This window comes from Ochotona curzoniae, unplaced genomic scaffold (genome assembly GCF_017591425.1).
Source record: "Ochotona curzoniae isolate NIBS_2020 unplaced genomic scaffold, NIBS_Ocur_1.0 contig_1014, whole genome shotgun sequence".
NCBI classification, from domain to species: Eukaryota; Metazoa; Chordata; class Mammalia; order Lagomorpha; family Ochotonidae; genus Ochotona; species Ochotona curzoniae.
Window position 1 is genome coordinate 28,281,176 of NW_024464920.1, and position 22,190 is coordinate 28,303,365.

The following is a 22,190-nucleotide window of genomic DNA, read 5'->3' on the forward strand; positions in this document are numbered from 1 at the left end:
CAGTGGACGATGTGCTCAAGCCCATGTCACCCACACAGAAGAACCAGTTGGAGTTCCTGGCTCCTAGCCCTGACTTGGCCCAGACTTCACAGTTAAGTCATTTGTTGTAGTCATTTAGGAAGTAAACCAACAAATGAAAGACTCTTTGTGTGTGTGTGTGTGTGTGTGTGTGTGTGTGTGTGTGTGTGCGCGCGCGCAAGCATGTGTGTATACATCTCAATCTCAGCTGCTCTGACTTTCAAACAATAAATTGAAACTGCGAATATGAGGCCTTACTTCTTTAATGAAGAGTGACATGATCTCACTTGTATATCTATAAGGGATTAGATGAATTGAGATAGTGCACAGGGTTGTAAGAACTTATATTTTAGAACTTTAACTTACATTTTTTGAAAGTTTGTAAAAAGAAAGAGAAGGAGAGCTGAAAGGAGAGAGAAAAGCAAGGAGGTATGCTTTAATGATCATTAATAAATATGTGGTTTGACAATGGCTCCCTCACTGTGTCTATTGCTTAGTGACACAGTAGAAGCTCTCCAGAGCAGAATCCAACTGGGACATTCCTACTTGTTTTCTCTTATAGTTTTAAGGATTTGCAGTCTCTGTGTCTTTGAATGTCAATGTACACATTATGTTATTTTAAACAAAAGAATCTGTACTATTTACTAGACTAACCATAAAAATAAAATCCTTAAGGGCTGTCAAATTTAATGATGAACTAAGCAAGTTTCCTTTAAGAATAACAATGCTGAGTATTTCAAGAATGGTAAGTGGCTGTCAACAGAAGACAAGTCAACAGATTTTTTACAAAATGATAGCTAAAGCTACTCTTCAAGATGAGCAACATTCCATAAATTAAAGAGTAACTCATGCGATGAGTACTTGCTTAAATACTTGGAAATGAACTATTTATACCAATAGTGGACTACATAATCTGTATCAAACTTCCAGATGAAAGCAATCAGAAAAACTGAGAAGCTTTTTTTTAGAAAAAGTATCCAGGAATAGAGAGACACCAATGCAGTATGAATTACAGACCAAGCTCCAGAAGAATGAGGTGGTAGCTGAGCTGACCTTCCCCTAAGCATACTAAGCAAGGCAGAGGAAAAGAACAACAGACAAAAGCCAGAGTCCCAGGAGGAAAGCAGGAAGGTAGACTGAGGCAGAAGATATGCACAGGATCTGCAAGTCAACAAGACATCAAAGGTAGCTTCCAATGAAGTTTGAGCATTTTTCCATCTATCCTCCTGAAACTGAACACAATGCACCACATGTCCTGAGAGTTAGCAAACTTTTTCCACATTTTTCTTTCGAAGCACCACATATGACCTTTGTGTTAACTATTCAATGACAGTCTTAGCTGATGCACAAAAGAATGTGGCTGTCTTAACAAAAATTTTACGGACATTGCAATTTTTATTTCATACCACTCTGTTTTATTAAAATATACCCATCTCCTCAGAGTTTTCTCTTTCCAGTGGTACTGAGAACAATTTAAAAGTCTCTTTACAGCAAATTTCAAACATATAATAGTCTCCATGCTGCATATTTATTAGATCTCCAGAATTTATGCCTCATGCATAACCAAAGGATTTTATCATTTGTCCAGCAACTCCCACTTCCGCAGGCCCTGCCCAGCTGAAGCACCAATCTCCTCTGTGCTTCTGTTCAATCATGCAGCATGTATTCTTTGTGTCTGGCTTACTTCATTCAAGCATAACGTCCTCCAGGTTTGTCCACGTTGCTGCAAGCTGCAGGATTTACTTCTTTTAATATGCCATGTTTACTTCATTCACACATGATCCTGACTACTGAAAGTAACACAGCAATGAACATCAGAGTACAGAGAACACCAAAATATTGATTTTATTTTCTTTGGATAATAAACACAAACAGACACACATATTCAGAGGTGGAACTGTTGGGTTTTACAGTAACTCTATTTGTAATTTTTGGAAAAGGAACTTCCATACTTGTTTTCCATAATGACTGTACCAATTTGCGTTTCTATTAATAAAGTCCAAGAGTTCCTTCACTCCACATCCTTGTCTACACTTGCTACCATTCATATCTTTACAGGCATGATGTGATATCCCTTTAGGGTTCTGATTTGCATTCACCTGATAACTAATGATGCTGAACAATGTTTCTGTTGGTCAGCAGTACGACTTCTCGGAGAAATGACTGCTCAGGTCCTTAGTTCAGTTTTTAATTTGGTTATCTACATTTCTATTTTCACAGACTTCCTTTTATTTTGAATATTAACCTTTTATCATATATAGGTTTACAAACATTTGCTCCCATTCAAGTTATCTTTTCAGGTTGTTGACTGCTGTGCAGCAGAGTTTGGCTCTTACGTTGGTTCCTTATTAAAGATCAACTGACTAAAAGTACTGAAATTATTTGTAGGCTGTTTATTCTATTCCACTGATCTTTATGTTTCTTTTTTCATCACTGTCACACTGTTTTCATTATGGTGGCTTCATAATGTATTTTGGAATCCAGAAGTGCTACAAATCTAGATTTATTTTTTCTTCAACAAGATTGATGTAGCTATTCAGATCCTCTGTGGGTCCCTGGCAATTTCAGGAATTTTTTTTTCTATTTGTGTAAAGCATGCAATTGGAATTCTGATAGATTACACTGTATCTGTAGATCTCTTTCAAATGGACATTTTAAATACAGTAATTCTTTCAATCTATGTCATAAGATGCCTTTCCACATGTCTGTGTCTTAGTTCAAAAGTCTTCCACCTTTTTTTTCTAGATCTTTTTATGCTTTGAAAAAGATAGTTTCTTAATTTCACTATCAGCTCATTGTTTGGTATGTGAAATGCTACTGATATTTGTGTCCTGCATCTTATCTAAATTTATTTGTCAACTTCTTTGTGTTTTGTTGAAACCTTAAGGGTTTCAAAATACATGAACACATCATTTCCAAGCAGAGGACATTCTTCTACAACTTTTTCAAGTTGGTTACCTTGTCTGTTCTATGCCGAGTGGAGGTGGAGAGAATAAGCATCCATTCCTTGCACCAGATCTTAGAGCAAAGTTTTCTCTCATTGACTACAGTGTTATAGCTTTTCACATATTGTATTCATGTGTGCTGAGGTTTATTTTCCTTCTTAGTTCCAAGTTTCATCATGTTGAATTATTTTTAAAGATTTTCTTATTTTCACTGGAAAGTCAGATTCACAGAGAGAAGGTGAGATAAAAAGATCTTACATCCACTGGTTCACTCCCCAAGTGGCCACAACAGCTGGAACTGAGCCAATCCAAAACCAGGAGCCAGGAGTCTCTTCAGAGTCTCCCATATGGGTGCAAGGTATCAAGGCCTAGGCCATCCCCAGTGCATTCCCAAGCCACAAACAGAGAGTTAGATGGAAGTGGAGCAGCCAGGATACAAATTGATGCCCATATGGGTGCCCAGAGAATGCAAGACAGGACCTTTAGCCATTAGACTACCACGCTGAGTATAGTGGTACTTCTAATACTTTTTGTTTTTATTGTGAATATCACGTGCTTTAAGGCTATTAATGTGTTATGTAACAGTGGTTGACTTGCTTGTGTTGAAACATTTTGTATCCCAGAGTAAATGCCACTTCATCGTTGTATGCAATCCTTTTATATGACATTTGATTCTGTTGGCTAATATTTGAACGAGGGGTCTCGAGCTTATATGTTTTTGCTGGTTTGATAATGGGATGATGCAGAATTCAACTGTGAAGCCATCTGAGTCATCTGTCTCTTCTCTGTTAGGAAGGTTTTTTTTTTCTTTTTCTTTTTCTTTTTTAAATCATTTTAGATGATGTATATATAGTTGATCAGGGTGGGCAGAATCTAGGATTAGGGAGAAGTAGGTGTGATAATTGTTTCCCAACTTCTATCTCTTCTTCCCATTTCTGGGGGTAGAGGGGAGATAAGTAGATAGGCCATATCCAGCCTTCCAACTATCCCAGTACCCGAGGATGTGGAAAGATCACCCGATATCAACCAAGGGTCAATATGTGGCAAATGCTCAGAAGGTTCTGCCCAGGTATGCAGTAGTTTTAAAATGCTGTGGATCTCACTGATCTATGGATGAGGAATCCTTTTCAATGTCCACTGGCTGACACAGTCAACCTTATAGTCTCCATTTGCCCAGATATTTGCTGTCACCGTTTGGCTGATTTAGTTGTCCATACGTTCTATCCTCGTTTCTCTGCTATGATACCAGATGTCCTCTACAGGCCCCAACAGGCTACCATGTCTTCTTTGACCATGATGGTCTGCCATCCAGCAGTCCATTTTCCACACTGAGGAGAACCAGTTCTCCTAGGTGGGCTCATGGACCTGAGCCAGGCAAACTGGGCCAAGCTGGACTCCCCATCCCCTGGGGTCACGGATCCATCACTTATCATGCAGGCAGGCCCAAGGCTCCTGGGCACATGACCCAGGACCTGTTAGACTCCTCGACCCCTGGGGCTCATGGACCCAGCATCCACCACACAGGTGGGCCCAGTGATCTGGGCACCTCTAGAACCCCCACTCCTGGGCATGGATACAGCACCCACAAACAAGTGAGCCCAGTGACCTGGGCCAAGAAACCCAGGCTCCTCCAGACAGTGATGAGTATTAGAAAAGCATTGTTCATAATCTTTTCTGATGGTTTCCATGGTCACCGAGGAGGGTGGAGTCTGTGTCCACCCTACAGGTCACTCGAACCTCTGGCCAGACCCAGAAGAAGTTGGTATAGATCAGGCATGTCACCAGCGCCATGGAGTCCTGGCAGACCAATGACAAACTCTGACTGGCACTTCTTTTCCTAACAGGAGCCACAGGGGTACCTGCTCCCATGTCAGGAGTATAAAAGCCTCCTGCATGCATCTTTATGCACCTTTGTGTCTGTGCCTCCTACTTTTTCTCTGCAACCCCGTTGTGCAAAGGCCCCAAAACAGACTTCCCTTCCCCCAAATAAAGGCTTCTTTCCAACAGTTGACTGAGGCCTTTCTTTCTCTGATGGTCAGCAAACCTGACATTTTAGTTCCCTGACTGGGAAGCGAGGGGAGGGGGATCATTAAAGCACCCACCATCTAGGGGGTTGAGGCTTCCCCTCCCAGCCTTCAGAGACCTCTGTCTGCAATAGGACCAACAGACTTGAGGAAGCTAAGTCCCTCCGCCTAGCCCCTCCTGTCCTGAAAGTCCTCACAGTTCAGGACCTCTGAATCATATGATGCCAGTCCTCCATTGGCAGGACCCTCTGAGAGCAGAGAGACATCCTTCTCATGTTGGTCCCTCCATCTCGGGGCCTCCAGTGATGCAAGACGTCTCTTTCACTCTTTCAAAGCCAAACCTCGTGTTCCTGCCTAGTTGCTGTTCTGAGGCAGGAACGCCTTCCTCATATCCAAACTAGCACGGAGGCATTCACTCAGGACAGAATGGGCAACATGGAGTCCTGAGCCTATGACCCAAGACTCCATCAGGGTGTCTACTGCCCAGTTTCAAAACCCTGGGCCTGGACCGGGACCTCTGCTGCAAATGTCCTGTTTTTTACTCGACTGTGAAGTGGCCTCAATATTTGCTAGACAAGAATTCGAAGTGGCCAGCGGAGGGCACATTTAATTTTGATATCCTCACGTAGCCACAATGGCAAATGGTTTGAAATGCCTTATGTAATGGCCTTTTGGGATTTCCAGTCTCGCCCCTTCCTTTGCGCCTCTTGTTCTGTCTCCCAAGTTCTCCTGGCTCAGGCCAAGTATTCCCATGCCTCTGTGGTTTCCCTAGACAATAGACTTATGACTATTTATGAAGTGTACTATTACAATAAAATAGAGAAGATCAGTGGAGGAGAGAGAGTGGACTTGGGGAGGAGGTAAAGGAACTCCTACAGCCTATGGAACTGTATCATAAAATAATTTAAAAAGTGAAAAAAAAAAAACTACATTCTTGAGGGGTCTGGCAGCTTGGCTCAACTGGCTAATCCGCCACTTTCAAATGCTGGCATCCCATACAGGCACAATTTGTGTCCTGCCTTCTGCTCCAGATCCATGCTGATGGTCTGGAAAAGCAATGGAGGACACCCCAAACATCCATGGGACCCCGCACCCATGTGTGAGAGCAGGAGGGAAGCTCCTGATTGGCTCAGCTTCAGCTGCTGTGGCCATTTGGGGAGTGAAACAGTTGATGAAGATCTTTCTATCTCTCCTACTCTCTGTAAATCTGTCCTTCCAATAAAAATAAATCTTTGAAAAAAAATCATGAGAAAACATGGCCCAAAAATAACAGGAGAAAATAAAAGGGTATGAAACAGAAGGGGCACAGAAACCCTTACATATCTAAATATATGCGCTGCAAGTTACTGAAAGTATAAACTCTGTGGATATATACTTAATAGCTTATGACCACCATTACAATGAGTGACTACATACTAAGATGAAAAACATTATCTGAAAAAAATACACGTTAGGATTACACCAGGCAAGAACAATGGGTTTTATCTCTAAAACGGAAACCAATGTTGCATAAAACAAAATTTTAAAAGATAACATAATTTTCCCTAAGTTTTTTTTAATGAAATAGAAGTTTTAAAGTAATACTTAAACGAAGAAAAGAAAATACTGCTAAATGACAATGGCATTAGCCATTCAACAACACTGCAGTGTTTTTGATAAGGACATTCTAAAGACTCAAGGTCTTAAACCACAGAAGATACTTCATGACAAAGGTTCCTAACCACAGAAGTACCACCCTCTCCTCATCACTAGAGAATGCCAACGTCAACAAAGCCATCAGGCAATGAGACCAGCACCTTCTAGGCAGTCTAGTGCAATGGTTATCTTTCTGCGTCCATGTGACGGGATCACAGGGTGGGAAGTATACAGTGGAACTTGTTCCTGCGGGGTTTCTGCACAGGTGTTTTTGGGTGAGACTGACAATCAGTAAAGTGAGTAAAACTGAAATGGTGGGAGCAGGCTTCCCTCCTCCAACCCTATCACCTGAAGGCCTAAACAGAATGAAAGAAAACTAACCTTCCCTGAGTAGGAAAATTCTGCCCCTTCAGACTTGGTTCTCAGGATTTTAAACTCAACTAGGATGATATCACCTCAGCCCTTCTGGGTCTCCAGCTTGCCAATTCACCTTGCCAACACACTGCAGCTCCTGGGTCCCACCAGTCTCCATAATCAGGTGAACTAACTGTTAATGAGTGCCTCTCTCATGGGCTCCCTCTGTCTCTCTTCGTAGGTGACATTACTGCTTGTTCCTCTGCAGAATCCTGTTAACCCACTAAGGATGCTGAATGTCGTGCGGTGTGATGACAATCCCAATGAGAACCACTGCACTTGGTACCTAGCTGGAGTAAGAGAGGGATGCCTTCTAACATTGCTCACACAATCCCAAGATGTGCAGTGACTTAACTTGAGGGTTTGTCATATCCCCTAAAGCAGCCCACAAATGTTGACCACAATAAAACGCAAATCTGAAAGTCACCTCCTTCCCACACATACATTCAACAACCTAATCCTGGCAGATCAGAGTGCCGTTCTCTTCACACAGCTCTGAGATGCAGACTCTACACGTCCTAGAGATTTTGTTGTTGTTGTTTCTATACAGAAATAAATACAAAGCTAAGTATATCCTTTTCAAGATTCCCTCAAAAATTAACACTATCAATATAGAAAAATCAAGATTCTATTGTTGGCCAAGATGTAAACAGACCAACCTCAAACAGACTAGCTGTGAGTTCTTCCAATTCCTGTCCAAGTTGATCTCGTACTTTTGAAAGCCTCTCACATTCTTCATCTTTTAACTTCAGTTCCTATGAAAAATTGATAATTTTATTTTGGATCTCCACAATTGAAAGTTAAATTCAGCAAACTATATGATCTTTAACTAACAAAATTACAAAATACCAATACTGTCTCATCTTCATAATCATATTGAAAATTTTTATCTAGTATGTGCTATAATGGAGGGATATTAGTTAGGTCTAAAGTTACAAAATAATCCCAACTAACGTATTAAATTTTCACAACATATGAAATTTTCACACTTGTTCATAAAACATCTAAAGATTATATATAGGCATATATTTAAAAATCTATAATAAAATGATTTCATAATTCCCCTTAACTGTTCTATAAACATTACTTTCATCAAGAAAACAATTTCGTCATTATGCTTACTAATTTCACCAAAAATCAGTTTTTTTCATGTTTAATTTTAAAACTTTATAGATAACTTTAAGTACAGTACAGTAATTAATCTAAAATTTCCTCTAGGAAGAGAAACCATTAACACTATAAACACAGGTAAACAGTGCCCTTTAGCATTCAAATCTAAATAATATTACTGACAATGAAATGACATTCCACATTTACACATGATTCAATAGGTCAATATATATGCTCACAAATTATTTTTTAAATAATAATAGCACTTAAATGTAGGCTTAGGTGCTGGTTATTAGGGTTAGGGTTAAGGTTAAGGTAAGGATAAGGGTAAGAGTAACCACAGTTAGAATTAGGGTTAAGATTAGGCTTAGGGTTAGGGATAGGGTTCAGCTTAGAGTTAGGTTTAGGGCTGGGGTTAGAGTTAGGCTTAGACTTAAGGTTAGGGTTAGGGTTATGCCTAGGGTAGGGGTTAGGGTTAGGGTAGGCTTAGGGTTAGGCATCAGGTTAGGGTTACCGTTAGGCTTAGGGTTTGGGATAGGGTTAGACTTGGTGTAAGAATAATGGTTAGGGTTACGGATAGGGTTAAGCTTAGGGTTAGATTTAGACTTAGGTTTAGGGTAAGGGTTTTGGTGAGGGTTAGAGTTATGTTTAGGCTAGTGTTAGTGTTCAGTTTAGGCTTAGGATTAGGGTGAGGGTGAGGGCCAGTGTGAGGCTAAGGGTTAGAATTAGGTTTAGGGTTAGGTTTAGGCTTATTCTTAGGCTTAATTTTAGGGATAGGGTTGGGTTTATAGTTAGGGTTAGAGTTAAGCCTGGGCTTAGGGTTAGATTTAGGGATTGGGTTAGGGCTAGTGTTAGGTTAGGGTTAAGGTTAGGCCTAGGCTTAGTGTTAGGGTTTGATCATTTTAGGATTAGTGTTAGGCTTAGGCTTAGATTTACGCTTATTGTTAGGGGTTAATGTTAGGGTAAGGGTTAGGACTGGGGTTAGACTTATGCTTAGGCTCAGGTTTAGGGTTAGGCATAGGCTTAGGGTTAGAATTAGGACTAGCATAAGGGTTTGGATTAGGGTTTGGGTCAGGGTGATGCTTAGGGTCTTGGTTAGGGTTGGGTTTAAGATTATGATATGTTAGGGATAGCGTTAAATTTAGGGTTATGCTTAGACTTCGGGTTAGGGCTAGTGTTAGGGTTAGGCTTAGGGTCAGGCTAGAGTTAGATTTAGGCTTAGAGTAGGGTTAGGCTTAGGGTGCTTAGGGTTAGGGTTAGAATTAGGATTAGGGTTAGGGTTTGGCTTAGGGTTAGGCTTAGGTTAGGTTTAGGGTTAGTGCTAGTTTTAGAGTTAGGGGTAGTGTTAGGGTTATGCTTATGGTTAGAGTTTGGCTTAGGGTTATGCTTAGGTTTAGAGAAGACTTATGGTTAGGCTTCGGGTTAGGGTTAGGCTTAGCTTAGTGTTAGTGTTGTAGTTAGACTTAAGGTTAGCAATTTTATTTGCTAAAGTGCCCCTTAATTTACATTTCCGACAGAGTTTTAAAAAATGTTTCTCCTAATGAACAACCTTTACACTAATAAAATGAGTTAATCATGCTGTGATTGTAATGATAACATAATGCTTTGTTGTTGGTTTAAATTATCTGGACTCTGTTTGGAAGACAGAGAGACAGACAGAGAGGCAAAGAAGTCCCATCCACCAATTAATTCTCCAAATGTTTGCAAGAGCCAGGGGCCAGAAGCCAGGAGCCAGATGAGTGCTGTGCAACCATGAACTTGAGCCATAACCTACTGCCTCTCAGGGTGCACATCAATAGGCAGCTGGAATCAGGAGGAAAATGAGACACAAAACACTGACATTCCAATATGGAAGCATGAGTCCCAAGCAGCCTCTTAACCCACAGTGCCAAACACCCACCCCGTCATGGGGCTTTTAACTCCCCCAAAACAATTCCTGCTCTCTGCTGGTAAGTGGAACAACTCTCCTGTCCTTCCTTTTGTACTCTGCCTTTTAAATAAACAAATCTTTAAACAGAAAAACTGGGTATAAGAAAATCTTCATAAGCCCTAGATTATAAAAGACTGTGGCCAAGCTGCAAACAGTACAGAGTCAGCCTCTGCACACAAAGGAACTGCAGGCAGTGAAAGGTGACTCAGAAGCCAGACTCTGAACAGAAACTCCCAAAGCAGAGCACACGATCCTTGAAGGGAAACGACAAGGTTTCCAAGGGCTTGGGCTGCAGGTGAATATCAAAACTCCCTGCAAGCAGTAACAGTACCATGAAACTGTCAGTTCTCAGACACCTCGAGAGTAAGCACTCAGCGAAGAGCCCCTCTCCAAAGGAAAGTGTCCCCACTCTAGCTAAAAAAAAAAAAAAAAAAAAAACCTGCTGGACTCTGAAACCAACTCACAGGCCAGAAACAATGGATATGGTGAGAACAGGGTTAGAGAGAGGAGAGTTGAAAAGGGATGATGGCCAAGACTCCAGAGGAAACAGATCAAGAAAATACCTTGAAGAGGAAGTATCTGGTGTTAGTACTGTGACATTCTCAGAAATGAGGCATCAGAAGACCAAAACCTCTATGAAAAAGGCTCACTTCTGAAAGAAGGGAACAGGGAAGGAGACAGGCAAGCTACAGACACACCAGTAACAACAGAGGGCAAAGTCCTTCACACTTAAACAGCACAGTCGCTCTCCCAGCTCATCTACTCCTTCCCAAGACCTCCTAGGTCTTCCTCCTTGACCTGGGAAATCCAAGTCATTTAACATCAAAAACAAAAACAGTTTTTAAAAGTAATAAAACACACACACACACACACATCACCTACAAGTGAAAGAAATCAGATTGATAGTAAACTAAAACAGCAATGCTTCATGCCAGAAAACAAGATCGTCACAGGAAAAATAATTTGAATGGAGTATTTAAGGTGACAACGAGCTATAAGCCCATAAACCTTAGAAAACATCTATCCCACGAGAATGTCCGACTAATGAAATACAGAGTGAGTCTCAGATAACAGAAAAGCGAACACACTGAAAAAGTTTTCACATTAAAGACTGGGAGTGAGAAGGAAGTGTAATTAGCTGTAAAACCTCAGCTAAAAAATGGGAATGTTAAGAGCATGAGAAGCAAACCACAGGCTGAGAGGAAATACTTACAAATGATATATCTGATAAGCATTCCCTCAAAGACTTCTTATCAATAGTAAGAACAATTCAATTTAGAAATAGGCCTGGGTCCGGTGTGGTAGCCTAATGGCTAAAGTCCTCGCCTTGCATGCACAGGATCCCATATGGCTGCCAGTTCATATCCCAGCTGCTCCACTTTTCTGATCCAGCTCCCTGCTTGTGGCCTGGAAAAGCAGTTGAGAACGGCCCAAAGCCTTGGGACCCTGCACCCGTGTGGGATACCTTTGGACTGGCTCAGCTCTGGCTACCTGAGGAGTGAACCAGCAGATGGAAAAATCTTTCTTTCTGTCTCTCCTTCTCTCTGTAAATCTACCTTTCCAATAAAAATAAATATTTTTAAAAAAATAGGCCAAACATCAAACCAGACACCATCAAAGGAGATGTACAGATGACAAGCATATTAAAAATGTACTACATCATATTAAAACAAGAGGCCACCATACATCTGAGAAAATGGCCAAAACCAAGGACATGGACAACATCAAACGCTGCCAAAGATGGGAAACGACAGAGCTTTCATGTTCACTGATTGTGGGAATGCAAATGGTACAGCCACTTTGAAAGACAGGTTAGTAGTGTCTTACAAAGCAGAGCATTCTTTCTTCAGGCAATCATACTCAAATATTTACCCAGGTTGAAATGCCCACACAAAACCTGAAAAGGGACACTTACAGCAGCTTTATTCATAACTACCAAAAGCTGGAGGCAACCAAGATGTCTTTCAATGAGTAAACAAGCAACCAACTATAGTTCTTTCAGACCCAGGAATATCAGTCAGTGTTAGGAAGAAAGGAGCTGTCAAGTCATCAAAGACACAAAGCAATCCTGAAAATCTACCACTAGATGCTTTTCAAATACATCTAACCAGACAGTTAGGATTTCTCAGCCTGACAGTCCAGGTTTGTCACCTAACTTTCTGGCATTATCTTCCTGGGGCATCCACCACAACATCTGGATCAAAAACTGTACTGCAGAGGACGACTCACAGATTAGACACTGCAGAAGAAAAGACCAGTAACCCAGAAGACATAGCACAGAAACTCTCAAAGAAACATGGAGAAAAAGGGTTTAAAAATGTAATAAATATCCATGAACTGTGGATAATTTTAAGCATTCTAATAGTTTTAGAAGTCCAGAAGGAAGAGAGAAATGCAGGAGGAATGTAAATCTTTTGGGGGGAAAAAATCACCAAAAATGACCCAAATTTTATGAAAATTAACAACTTATAGATTTAAGTTAATCAAATCCCAGGTACAAGAATCCTAAAGAAAATCACACCAGCATAGATCATAACCAAACTGCTCCAAAGACAACGATGAACAGGCAGACAGAAAAACAACATCTACAGAGGAGCAAAGCAAAGGATAAGAGCAATTTCCTGTGAGAAACAATGCTACTGAAACAACATCCTTAGAACTGATAGGGCAGGGGGAAAAATAGCACACTAAAATGTTCCACTCACTACAAATGCCTCAAAAAAGAAGGAAACCTTGGCTGGTATGCAAAAGCTAAAATAATTGGTCCCCATCACACATGTACAACAAACATTAAACACTGCCTTAAAGCAGAAGGAAAACAGTTATCAGTTGGAAAACCTGGATCCACAGAGGAGATGGAGAGTGCCAGAAAGGGTAGCTGCCCAATCATTTTGGTGAGAAATATAATTTTTCTTAATATTTCAATTATTTATAAAAAACTTAGTAAGGATACATTGTGAAGTTTAAAATACATGCAGAATTAAAACAAGATAACCACAATAAAAAAACTAAAGAGGGAAAAACAGAAATACATTTTTATAAGGTTCTTCCATTATTGAGCTAATGCACCAATACTGAATACTACATAATGACAGGTTACACTATAAATTCTCAAGCCATCATTAATAAGCTTACTGATAAATAAATCATAAAAATATGTAATTAATTCAAGAGAGCATAAAAGAAAGAGGACCAAAGGAATAGATGTTACAAATATAAAATAAATAATAAGATGGTAGATTAAACTACATCAATATCACATTAAATATAAATGATCTAACCACACCAATTAAAAGGCAGAGATTAAGATATCAAGAAAAACATACACTGTGTAAAAGAAATTCATTTTAAATAGAAAGACACAAATAAGGTAAAGAAAAAGTATATAAAATAGCAAAATAGCAATTTTCTGGTCTCTCAAAATAATCACAAGAGAATAGCTAATGACACAGTTCTGATTGACAAACCTATAATTCAGGAAATTTTCTCACATTCAAGAGTCTTTCAATCCTTGAAATCTAAGTAAAAATACTGTTTTGTACTCTTCATTATGTAAAATTTGCCACATATATGTTCACAAATCATTAACATTTGTTATCTCAACAATTCTTCTAAATACAGCAAATAAAAGATGCCAAAAGAAATCTAACTCAACTGAGATTAGCAATCTGATCAGTAAATTATCACTGTATATTCTAAGAAATATCATATAGATATCTCCAATATATATTAAAATAGTTTACCTTCATATAATCTGGGATCTCATTAAAATATCATGTATTCAGACAGGAGTCTATACCAAATTACATGAAGTAAAATGCAAGCACATCTCATAGTATTTCCTTCCTTTGAGAGAAGACTTAAAAGGTCATTTTTTTATTCCAATACATTTTGACCAAAAATAGTGTTAACATGTCTTCCTGACTGCTTAGTGGACCACCTACAAGCACTTACTGTACTATACTGCATTAGCTACTGGTGATTTAAAAAAAAAAACAAATATGTTACTCTTAAGAGACATGTATGGTAGGAAAACAGCAGGAGTGGATGGATACTGGTGAAATGACAGAACACTGGAATTAACAACTCCAGGGTTTGCCCTATCATCTCAATTTTCTAAATGTGAATTATATCATTCCTTTATTGTATATTTTGAAGTCAGCAATAATAGCCCATTTCATTTCTGTGATTGATAATTTAGGTTTTCTATCTTTCTTCTTTGTTAATCTGGCCAGAGGCTTATCAATTTTTAACTGCACTTTATTTCACTCTTTAAAATTTTTTCTGTTGTCACAATTTCTGCTAGTATCTCAATTCCTTGTTGCTTTATTAGATTCTTAAAGTGGATGTTAACATCACTCATTTGAGACTTTTCCTATTTCCTCTTTCTATGCCATGATTTTCCCCTTGAAATTCAATTACTATCTGAGGAAAACACTAACATATAGCCACAAATTTGGAAATCACTAGTAGAAATTTAAAGACCAAAAGGAAAACAGAATACTTTATCAGGAAACCTACAAGGAAAATACAGAAAATATCTGAATTCAACTGGAAAACAAAAGTGGTAATAATAATAGTAAAACAACTAAAAAAAAAAAAAAAAGACTTAGACTGAATGACTGCAAGTAATGAGGAAAAAAGCCTGACAGAGACTCATGACCCACTACCTGCAGTACAGGAGCAAGACAGGGAGTAGGCGATGCATGGAACACAGAAGAATTTCAGAATCTCATTCTCCCACTTATTATTCTTAGATGAGGTTTACCCACCAGTCCGTTTCACAGGTCCTAAATGTGGCCCGACAGGAGCTGAGAGGCTGGGCACATGGGAAAGGCATGGGTAAAACTGGAATGATTTCATTTGAGTTGCCCCACCCATGGAGAAATGGCAACTTCTATGACAACCCACAAAAGCATAAAGTAAGTATTATTTCTTACCCTCTGAGCTTTTGCAAGTTCTTCTTTTAATCTTTCATAGCCCTTTTCTCTAACTTCCAAAACAGAGGGGCTTCGTAAACGAGACAGGCTATCAATACTCAACCCAAAGATATCATCACTGCCATCACAAGCATCTGTCACAGTGGCACCCTGTAAAAACTCCCTCTCTGGATTACAGCTGTCTTTCCTCGCGGTGAACTTAGTTAACCCCGCTGGGACTCCAGAGGTAGAACAAGATGCTGGGTCGGTAGCATGAATGCTATAAAAAAAAAAAAGAGAGAGAAAAACTTCAGAAAACATCAGGATGAGCTCAAAAGAACTAACATAATTGCACTCTTAATTTTACAGCCTCTACATTTATTGAATGCCATTCACCCCACCACACCAGCTACATCTCAAATGCTCAAAAGCCACACTTGGTTAATGGCTATCACTCATATTAGCACAGAAACAGAACATTTTCACCACCTCCAAAGTTCCACTGGATGGTGCTACTTAATCACAAAAGTTAGCACGCTGTCGCCTGCAAGCTAAATCATGCTGGCCACCTGTGTTCATAAAGGCTGATAGCAAAGGAGTTTTTGCGTTTCAAGTGGCTGAGAAGAAATCAAAAGAAGTATTTCAAGGTAAAGAATCCAAAACTGTCTCCCCGCATGTAAGTTTACTAGCACACAGCAATACTCATACATTGTCTATGGCTGCTTTCACACCCTCACACATTCAGTCTTGAGCCCTTTACATGAAGTTTGCCAACTTCTGCTATAGAACATTAACACGTCTTTGCTCTACATGGACAAACTTCTAGTACTCAATTTAGCTGAAGTAACCAAGCAAACTTTATAAAATAATAGCCTAAACTAACATTTTGATGGCCTCCTACCTGACACCAGTGACTTCTGCACAACTTAAACGTCTGGGGGATGAATACACAGGTTGTGTAGGCAGGTCAGAAGCATCCAATGCATTAGCCTGGATAGGGGCAGAGCATAAAGCTGAAGGGTATGGCCGGTAGATGACACTTGGTGAGGTAGTCTGTTCTTGGGTTCCCGGCTCATACACACTGAGAAGGTCCGGGGAAGTAGGTGAGGCAAGGTTTACTTCATGGAAGCCTTCCAAAGGGTCATCAGCCATAGCAAATGCCTCATCATAAAATAACCTGTTAAAGCAAGAGGCAGACAGCAGTTTTAGATACTGACATTGAAACTATAAAGAAACATGTGTAAGTTATAAAATGTATTTAACAGTCCATTACAGATTAGCAGCTTACAATAGAAGAGACTTTTAAAAAGGATAGCTATGTAATAATTAAATGACGTCAAAGGACAGAAGCCACAAAAGGCAAACCACCTGAGCTGAAAGGCACTCGAAAGTGATAACTAATGCTGCTAAAGTGAGTGCAACAAGTAAGTATGAGGCATGAATAAGAATTTACATGAGACTGTTACCACAGCTATCACATGTGACCTTGGGCAGAGGAGATCACACACACAGAATGAGATCTAGGATAAACGTCTCTGCTTCATACTAGCTGCACGACTCCGGATGAGCAAGCTTTTATGTACATAAGAATTACAGTCTCTACATGCCTTTCACTCAGATTATGAAACTGAACATCACTTGAGAATAGCTTTAAGACATTCATTCTGATTAACTCAGTATTTCAGAATATAAATATTATCCACCAAGTAAAACACCATTCTCCTAATAAAAACATCATGGCAATCTGAACATTTAAATATGAATCAGAATCACCAATGGTCCAATAATGTCCTTTGTGGGTTCAGCATCTAATTCTAGATAATGTATTTCATTTCTCCTAAACCTTAAACTGTTCTTTTGATGGGATAAGATGGGGATAAAAGAATTCTCCATGTAGGTGGTAGGTACTGAGATGGTAACTTAAGAACCAAGAAGAGAACCATCCTGAATGATTTTAAAGCAAGAAATTAAACAATAAAATTTGCAACCTATTTTCAGGGATCACATTAGGAAAAACATTAATATCATTATTCTGAAAATATTATATATATATATATTTTTTTTTAATTTATTTGAGGGAGAATCAAGATGGTGGAACAGAGTAAGGACGGAGAATCAGACGGACAATCATTAGCCAGGGTGAAGCTAATGATTAGCCAGAGAGGGCACAATCCAGGAAACAGAAGACAGGCTGACAGCAGAGGGGCACCTGGAGACTGACGGACATGGAAAAGCAGTGAAGACAATGGTGTGGCATTGCAGTGACAAGATAACCCAGCAGCAGACAGTGAGTGGCAATCTGAGCTTCACCCACAGCTGGAGCTCCACCAGCAGCCAGGGGGGAAGTGCCATTAACAGGAGCTCAGTTGGCAAACCCAGGCAAAGAACTGCCAGTCCTGTTGATTTATCTGATTTGACTAGGAACAGAGACAGAGCAGCAATCTCAAACAGGAGGTGAGGGAAAAGGGTTAATTACAAGGCCCAGACCCCAACCAGAGCTGCATCAGGCACCATTTTGTATATGGAGGCAAAGGTATGGTACAGTACTGTGCATGCACTAAGCTAGGAATTAACTTATTTCTGGCTCAGTATATTGTACTGACATGGCATCCTACAAGTTCCACTCAAATTAGGTACAGGTAACCCCCAGATTTAATGGCCGGCAGGTCCAGAACTCCACTAGTGGCATATCAGGTGCCATTCTGTACAGTGTGGCAAAAGCTTTAAAACTGCAAGAACAACAGTGAGCTGCACATGTGCTGAGCTGGGCGTGAACTCACTGAGCTCAGTGCACTGCACTGGTGCCACAGGGAAAATAATACTGCCTTTAGCATCCTACAGGTCAGACCTAAACACCAGCAGGTTCCTGCAAGATCAGTACCACTAACAACCCAGCTGTATAGAAAACCTGGTATCTCCCTAATCCTGGGAACTGCTTGAAACGGAAGTGGGAGAAAGGTTGTAAAGACAACAGTGCAGCCTCATCTCAGGATCACAGGAGGCAGAGTGGTGAGCCAGGAGCTGGGGCTAGAGTCCCTGTGTGTGGGTCCAGTATGATAGCCTAGTAGCTAAAGTGCTCTCCTTAAACACGCCAGGATCCCATATGGGTGCTGGTTCTAACCCTGGCAGCTCCACTTCCCATCCAGCTTCTTGTTTGAGGCCTGGGAAAGCAGTCAAAGACAGCCCAAAGCCTTGGGTTCAAGCACCCGCATGGGAGACCTGGAGCAAGTTCCTGGCTCCTGGCTTCAGATCAGCGCAGCACCGGCCATTGCGGTCACTTGGGGACTGAATCATCGGACAGAAGATCTTCCTCTCTGCCTCTCCTCCCCTCTGTATAGCTGACTTTGTGATGAAAATAAAATAAATCTGGAAAAAAAAAAACACAAGCCTGTGGGATGCATCCTTTAAAAAACAAAAAAAAAAGTTTAACACTAGAGCCCAGACCTGGAACTCACTGGAGAGAGTGGCCCAAGTGAGTGCAAACAAAGAACTGGGTATCAACTGCAATAAGTAAAACTGAATTATAGACCTGTGGGTGACACAGCTTAGAAACCTGCCCCAAGGAAAATCTGCTAACCAAAAGTACAATGACCAAGACCAAAAGAAGAGACAGAGGCACAATGAATATTACTGAAGACTCCTGTGCAAAGCAACAAAAGCCTTGGCCAACCTCAGAGTTTACTGAGGAAGACATCTAGAAAATGAGAGATACAGAATTCAGAACGCTCACTATAAGGCTTCTTATCAACAATGAGAAGCATGTACAGGAGTTCATGTAATTTAAGGAGAATGTCACACAGGAAATAACAACACAAATTCAAGCCGAATTATTGGGAATGAAGGAAACAACAGAGCAAATTAAAAATTCAATGGAAAGTCTCAATAATAGAATGAAGGAGGCAGAAAAAAGAACCTCAGAATTGGAAGATATTTCCTGTCACCAGGGGGAAAAAAATCAAAAAGCTGTAAGCAGAGCTGGGTCAAGCTAAAAAAAATATTCAAGAATTAAGAGACACAATTAAAGGCCAAATATAAGAGTTGTGGAAGTTCCAAAGGGCACAGAAAGAGAAACTGGGATTAAAGGTGTATTTAATGAAATAATAAAGGAAAACTTCCCTAACCTGGAGAAAGAATTGGGAAACAGAACACAGAAGGGGCACAGAACTCCCAACAGGGTTGACCAAAAGTGATCTTTAGCACGACACGTGATAACCAAGCGCTGTTCAGCTGAACATAAGGAAAAGATCCTCAAATTTGCATGTGAAAAAAAATCAACTGACATATAACCTGCCTTACAAAGGATACTTAAAGATATTCTCTCGCCAGAGAAAAATAATTGTACCCACCAAAATCAATGGCAAGTGTGAACAACATCCCAGTAAATTAACAACAAAAGACCAAATCAATGAACAACCCATTGCTAAAATGTTAGGACCAAATTACCACCTATTTTTATTAACCCTGAATGTAAATGGCTTAAACTCATCAATCAAACATCACAGATTAGTGGACTGGATTTAAAAACAAACCCCATCTATCTATTGCCTATAGGAGATATATCTCACCAACAAAGATCAGCAGAAACTATGTCTCATGGATTTTAATGTTTTTGTTTTTATTTTCATTTCTTCAAAAATAGTTTTTTCCTCATTAAATTCTTCACTGACTCACAGATCATACAGTAGCATCATTTTCTTCAAGAAGGTTCTTGATTTTCTTTTTCATTTATTTATTCAGCAACACACTAGTCATTCAGAAGCATGTTACTTAACGTCATGGTGTTTATTTTTCTTCCTGCTGTTAATTTTGTTTTGTGGCTTTTCATTTAAGGGGATGTATAGTAACTGTAATGGAGACTATCATATCCAAATGTGAGGATACAATGCAGTATGCATCTCTACCTCCAGATCAAAGAAGTACTTCCCAATGAATCTGTTAAATATAGGATGCTGGACTGTCTCCACTGTCCATGCCTGTATTCATGGACTTATGACTGTTTACGGAAAACTATACTATTGTAATAATATAAGGGAAACCAGTGGGGGGGGATTTGATGAGGGGGTAGAGAAATCCTAGAGCCTATTGATCTGTATCATAAAATAATAACAATAAGAAGAAGAAAGAAACTATTATATGTAAGGTAAAGCAAACACAATGTCATGTGAGACCATTACAGCACCTAAGAATAAGACACTCCAGCAATCTGTGTCTTGGTTTTCTACCTAACAGGATGAAAATTAAAGGAAGTGGCTACAGAATTTAGAACAGCACTTTTTTTAAATAAAAGACTTATTTATTTTAACTGAGAAGGTAGATTCGTAGAGAGACAAAAGATCTTCCATCTACTGGTTCACTCCCCAAGTAGCCGCAACGGCCAGAGCTGAGCTGATCCAAAGCAAAAGCCAGGAGCTTCTTTAGGCATCCCAGTGGGGTACAGAATCCCAAAGCTTTAGGCCATCCTCGACTGCTTTCCCAGACCACAGGCAGGGAGCTGGATGGATGGGGAATAGAGCAGCCCGGACACAAAACGGCACCCATATGGTATCTTTGCGCTTGTTGCCGTGGAAAGAACTGGGCAACTCCTCTACCTACAGTGTTTTCAACTTGGGAGATACATATAAACAAGGTTTAAATCCAAGTCAGGCACTCCTGAAAAAGATAATTTTAAGAATAAATTTAGTCTATTTTTTTTTTCCGTTGGTGAAACTTTTACAAAATGGGCTGGTAATGAGCTCCCTCTCACTGGTGTGAAATTCTTTTATCCCTAAAATAAATGGGTATCTTAGGAATTATCCCATAAAGCATCTGTATGAGTAAAATCAATTATTTTAAGCAGTAGTGTTTGTTGCATTAAGCAATGAATGATTCAAATAGAATTTCAAATTATCCAAAGAAACTAAACTTGTCAAGAATCATTACCATACAAACCTTCTTAAATTCTAATACATGAATTATTCACACAACTTAGCCTGCCTTATTACTCAAGCTCTGAGAACAAAAGCTGATTTTCACTGACAAGAAAAAAATTAATCAAAGCTATTTGCTTCAGAATCCTAATAAATGTATTTCTTGTTAATTTTTCTTTCAGAAAGTCAGTATTATCACAGCAAAAACAGAGGATGATCTTTACTTAGAATTAATTATGTCGTTAGTGTTAAGAATTTCATAGCTATTAACTCATCCAATAAATAGCTAGAGAAACCTTACAAACTTCTTATACAATCTTTTTGTAGCTGAAATGAATTTTCCAATCCCAAAAGGTTATAACATAAATAGCATCCCTATTACAAGAAACTGAGATGAATTATTGCTGAAATTAAACATCTGAAAGATGTGAATAAAACGGGTGTGTATATATATATATATTTGATCTATATGTATATGTGATATATACATATGTACATATTACAGCTCAAATGAAATCTAGTAGCTCGAAAAATCAGAAATTAAAAGGGGAAATCAAATGCATTTTCTCTCAAAGCTCTAACACAGGCACAAATGGAACAGAGACCATTCACAGCCCGTCAGGAGCTACTAAGTGATGGCTTTCCCCGAGAAAGTACTTACTTATCCAGAAGTGAGAGATATGCTCGGCTTTATAGGCTAAAGAGGAGTCTAATAGATGGACAAGACAGAGAAACAGCTTTGGGACAGTGAGGGAACACGGATAAGACAGTACAGACATCAAAGAGTGACAGAAATTCAGGTGGGAGAAGCAGATCATGACAGACCATTAAAAGCCTTACTTATCCCAGAAAATGTTGCTGAGAGTTCACACTGAAGAAATGAGGCACATCTACCTTCCAGAAAAGAAGTATATTACAATTTAGTCCTTAGAGAAATGATTCCCACTGCAATAAGGACTCTCTGCTAGGGAAGAAAGGCTAGAGGCAATGGTTAAAATGTTACTAAAACTAAGGTTAAGGCAGCTGGACCAACTGCCAAGGTCAAGCACTGGGAATGAATAGCTTTGCTTATATTTACATAAGCACATCCAATTAATCTGGTTAATCCTGGCTTTAAAATAGCTCTTATTCCTATGTTACAAAGAGAGAGACATCAATTTAGCCTCAAGCAGTCAGTAACTAGGAGTTAAGGTTTAAACCCTGGTGCATCAGTTCACGTGGGAGGCGGGGCTGAAGGCAAAACTGACCAGGCAGCAGCATCCATCAGCAGGTGCAGGAGACAGACTAAA

At 39.6% G+C, this 22,190-nt stretch overlaps 1 protein-coding gene across 2 annotated transcripts in view; it reads right to left on the reverse strand.

The window, feature by feature from the left end:
* LOC121157494 (RAB3A interacting protein) overlaps positions 1–16,167 on the reverse strand; it is a 28,951-nt gene extending 12,784 nt beyond the window's left edge. The window contains exons 1-3 of one of the 2 annotated variants that reach the window (XM_040981818.1): positions 15,897–16,167; positions 15,017–15,275; positions 7,696–7,791 (exon numbers count right to left, since the gene is read on the reverse strand). In XM_040981818.1, coding sequence (XP_040837752.1) covers positions 7,696–7,791; positions 15,017–15,275; positions 15,897–16,147 — 606 coding nt within the window. In that variant the 5' untranslated portion in view covers positions 16,148–16,167. The remainder of the gene's footprint in view (positions 1–7,695; positions 7,792–15,016; positions 15,276–15,896) is intronic. The other variant, XM_040981827.1, reaches the window with a different exon arrangement.
* Positions 16,168–22,190: the final 6,023 nt, after the last annotated feature.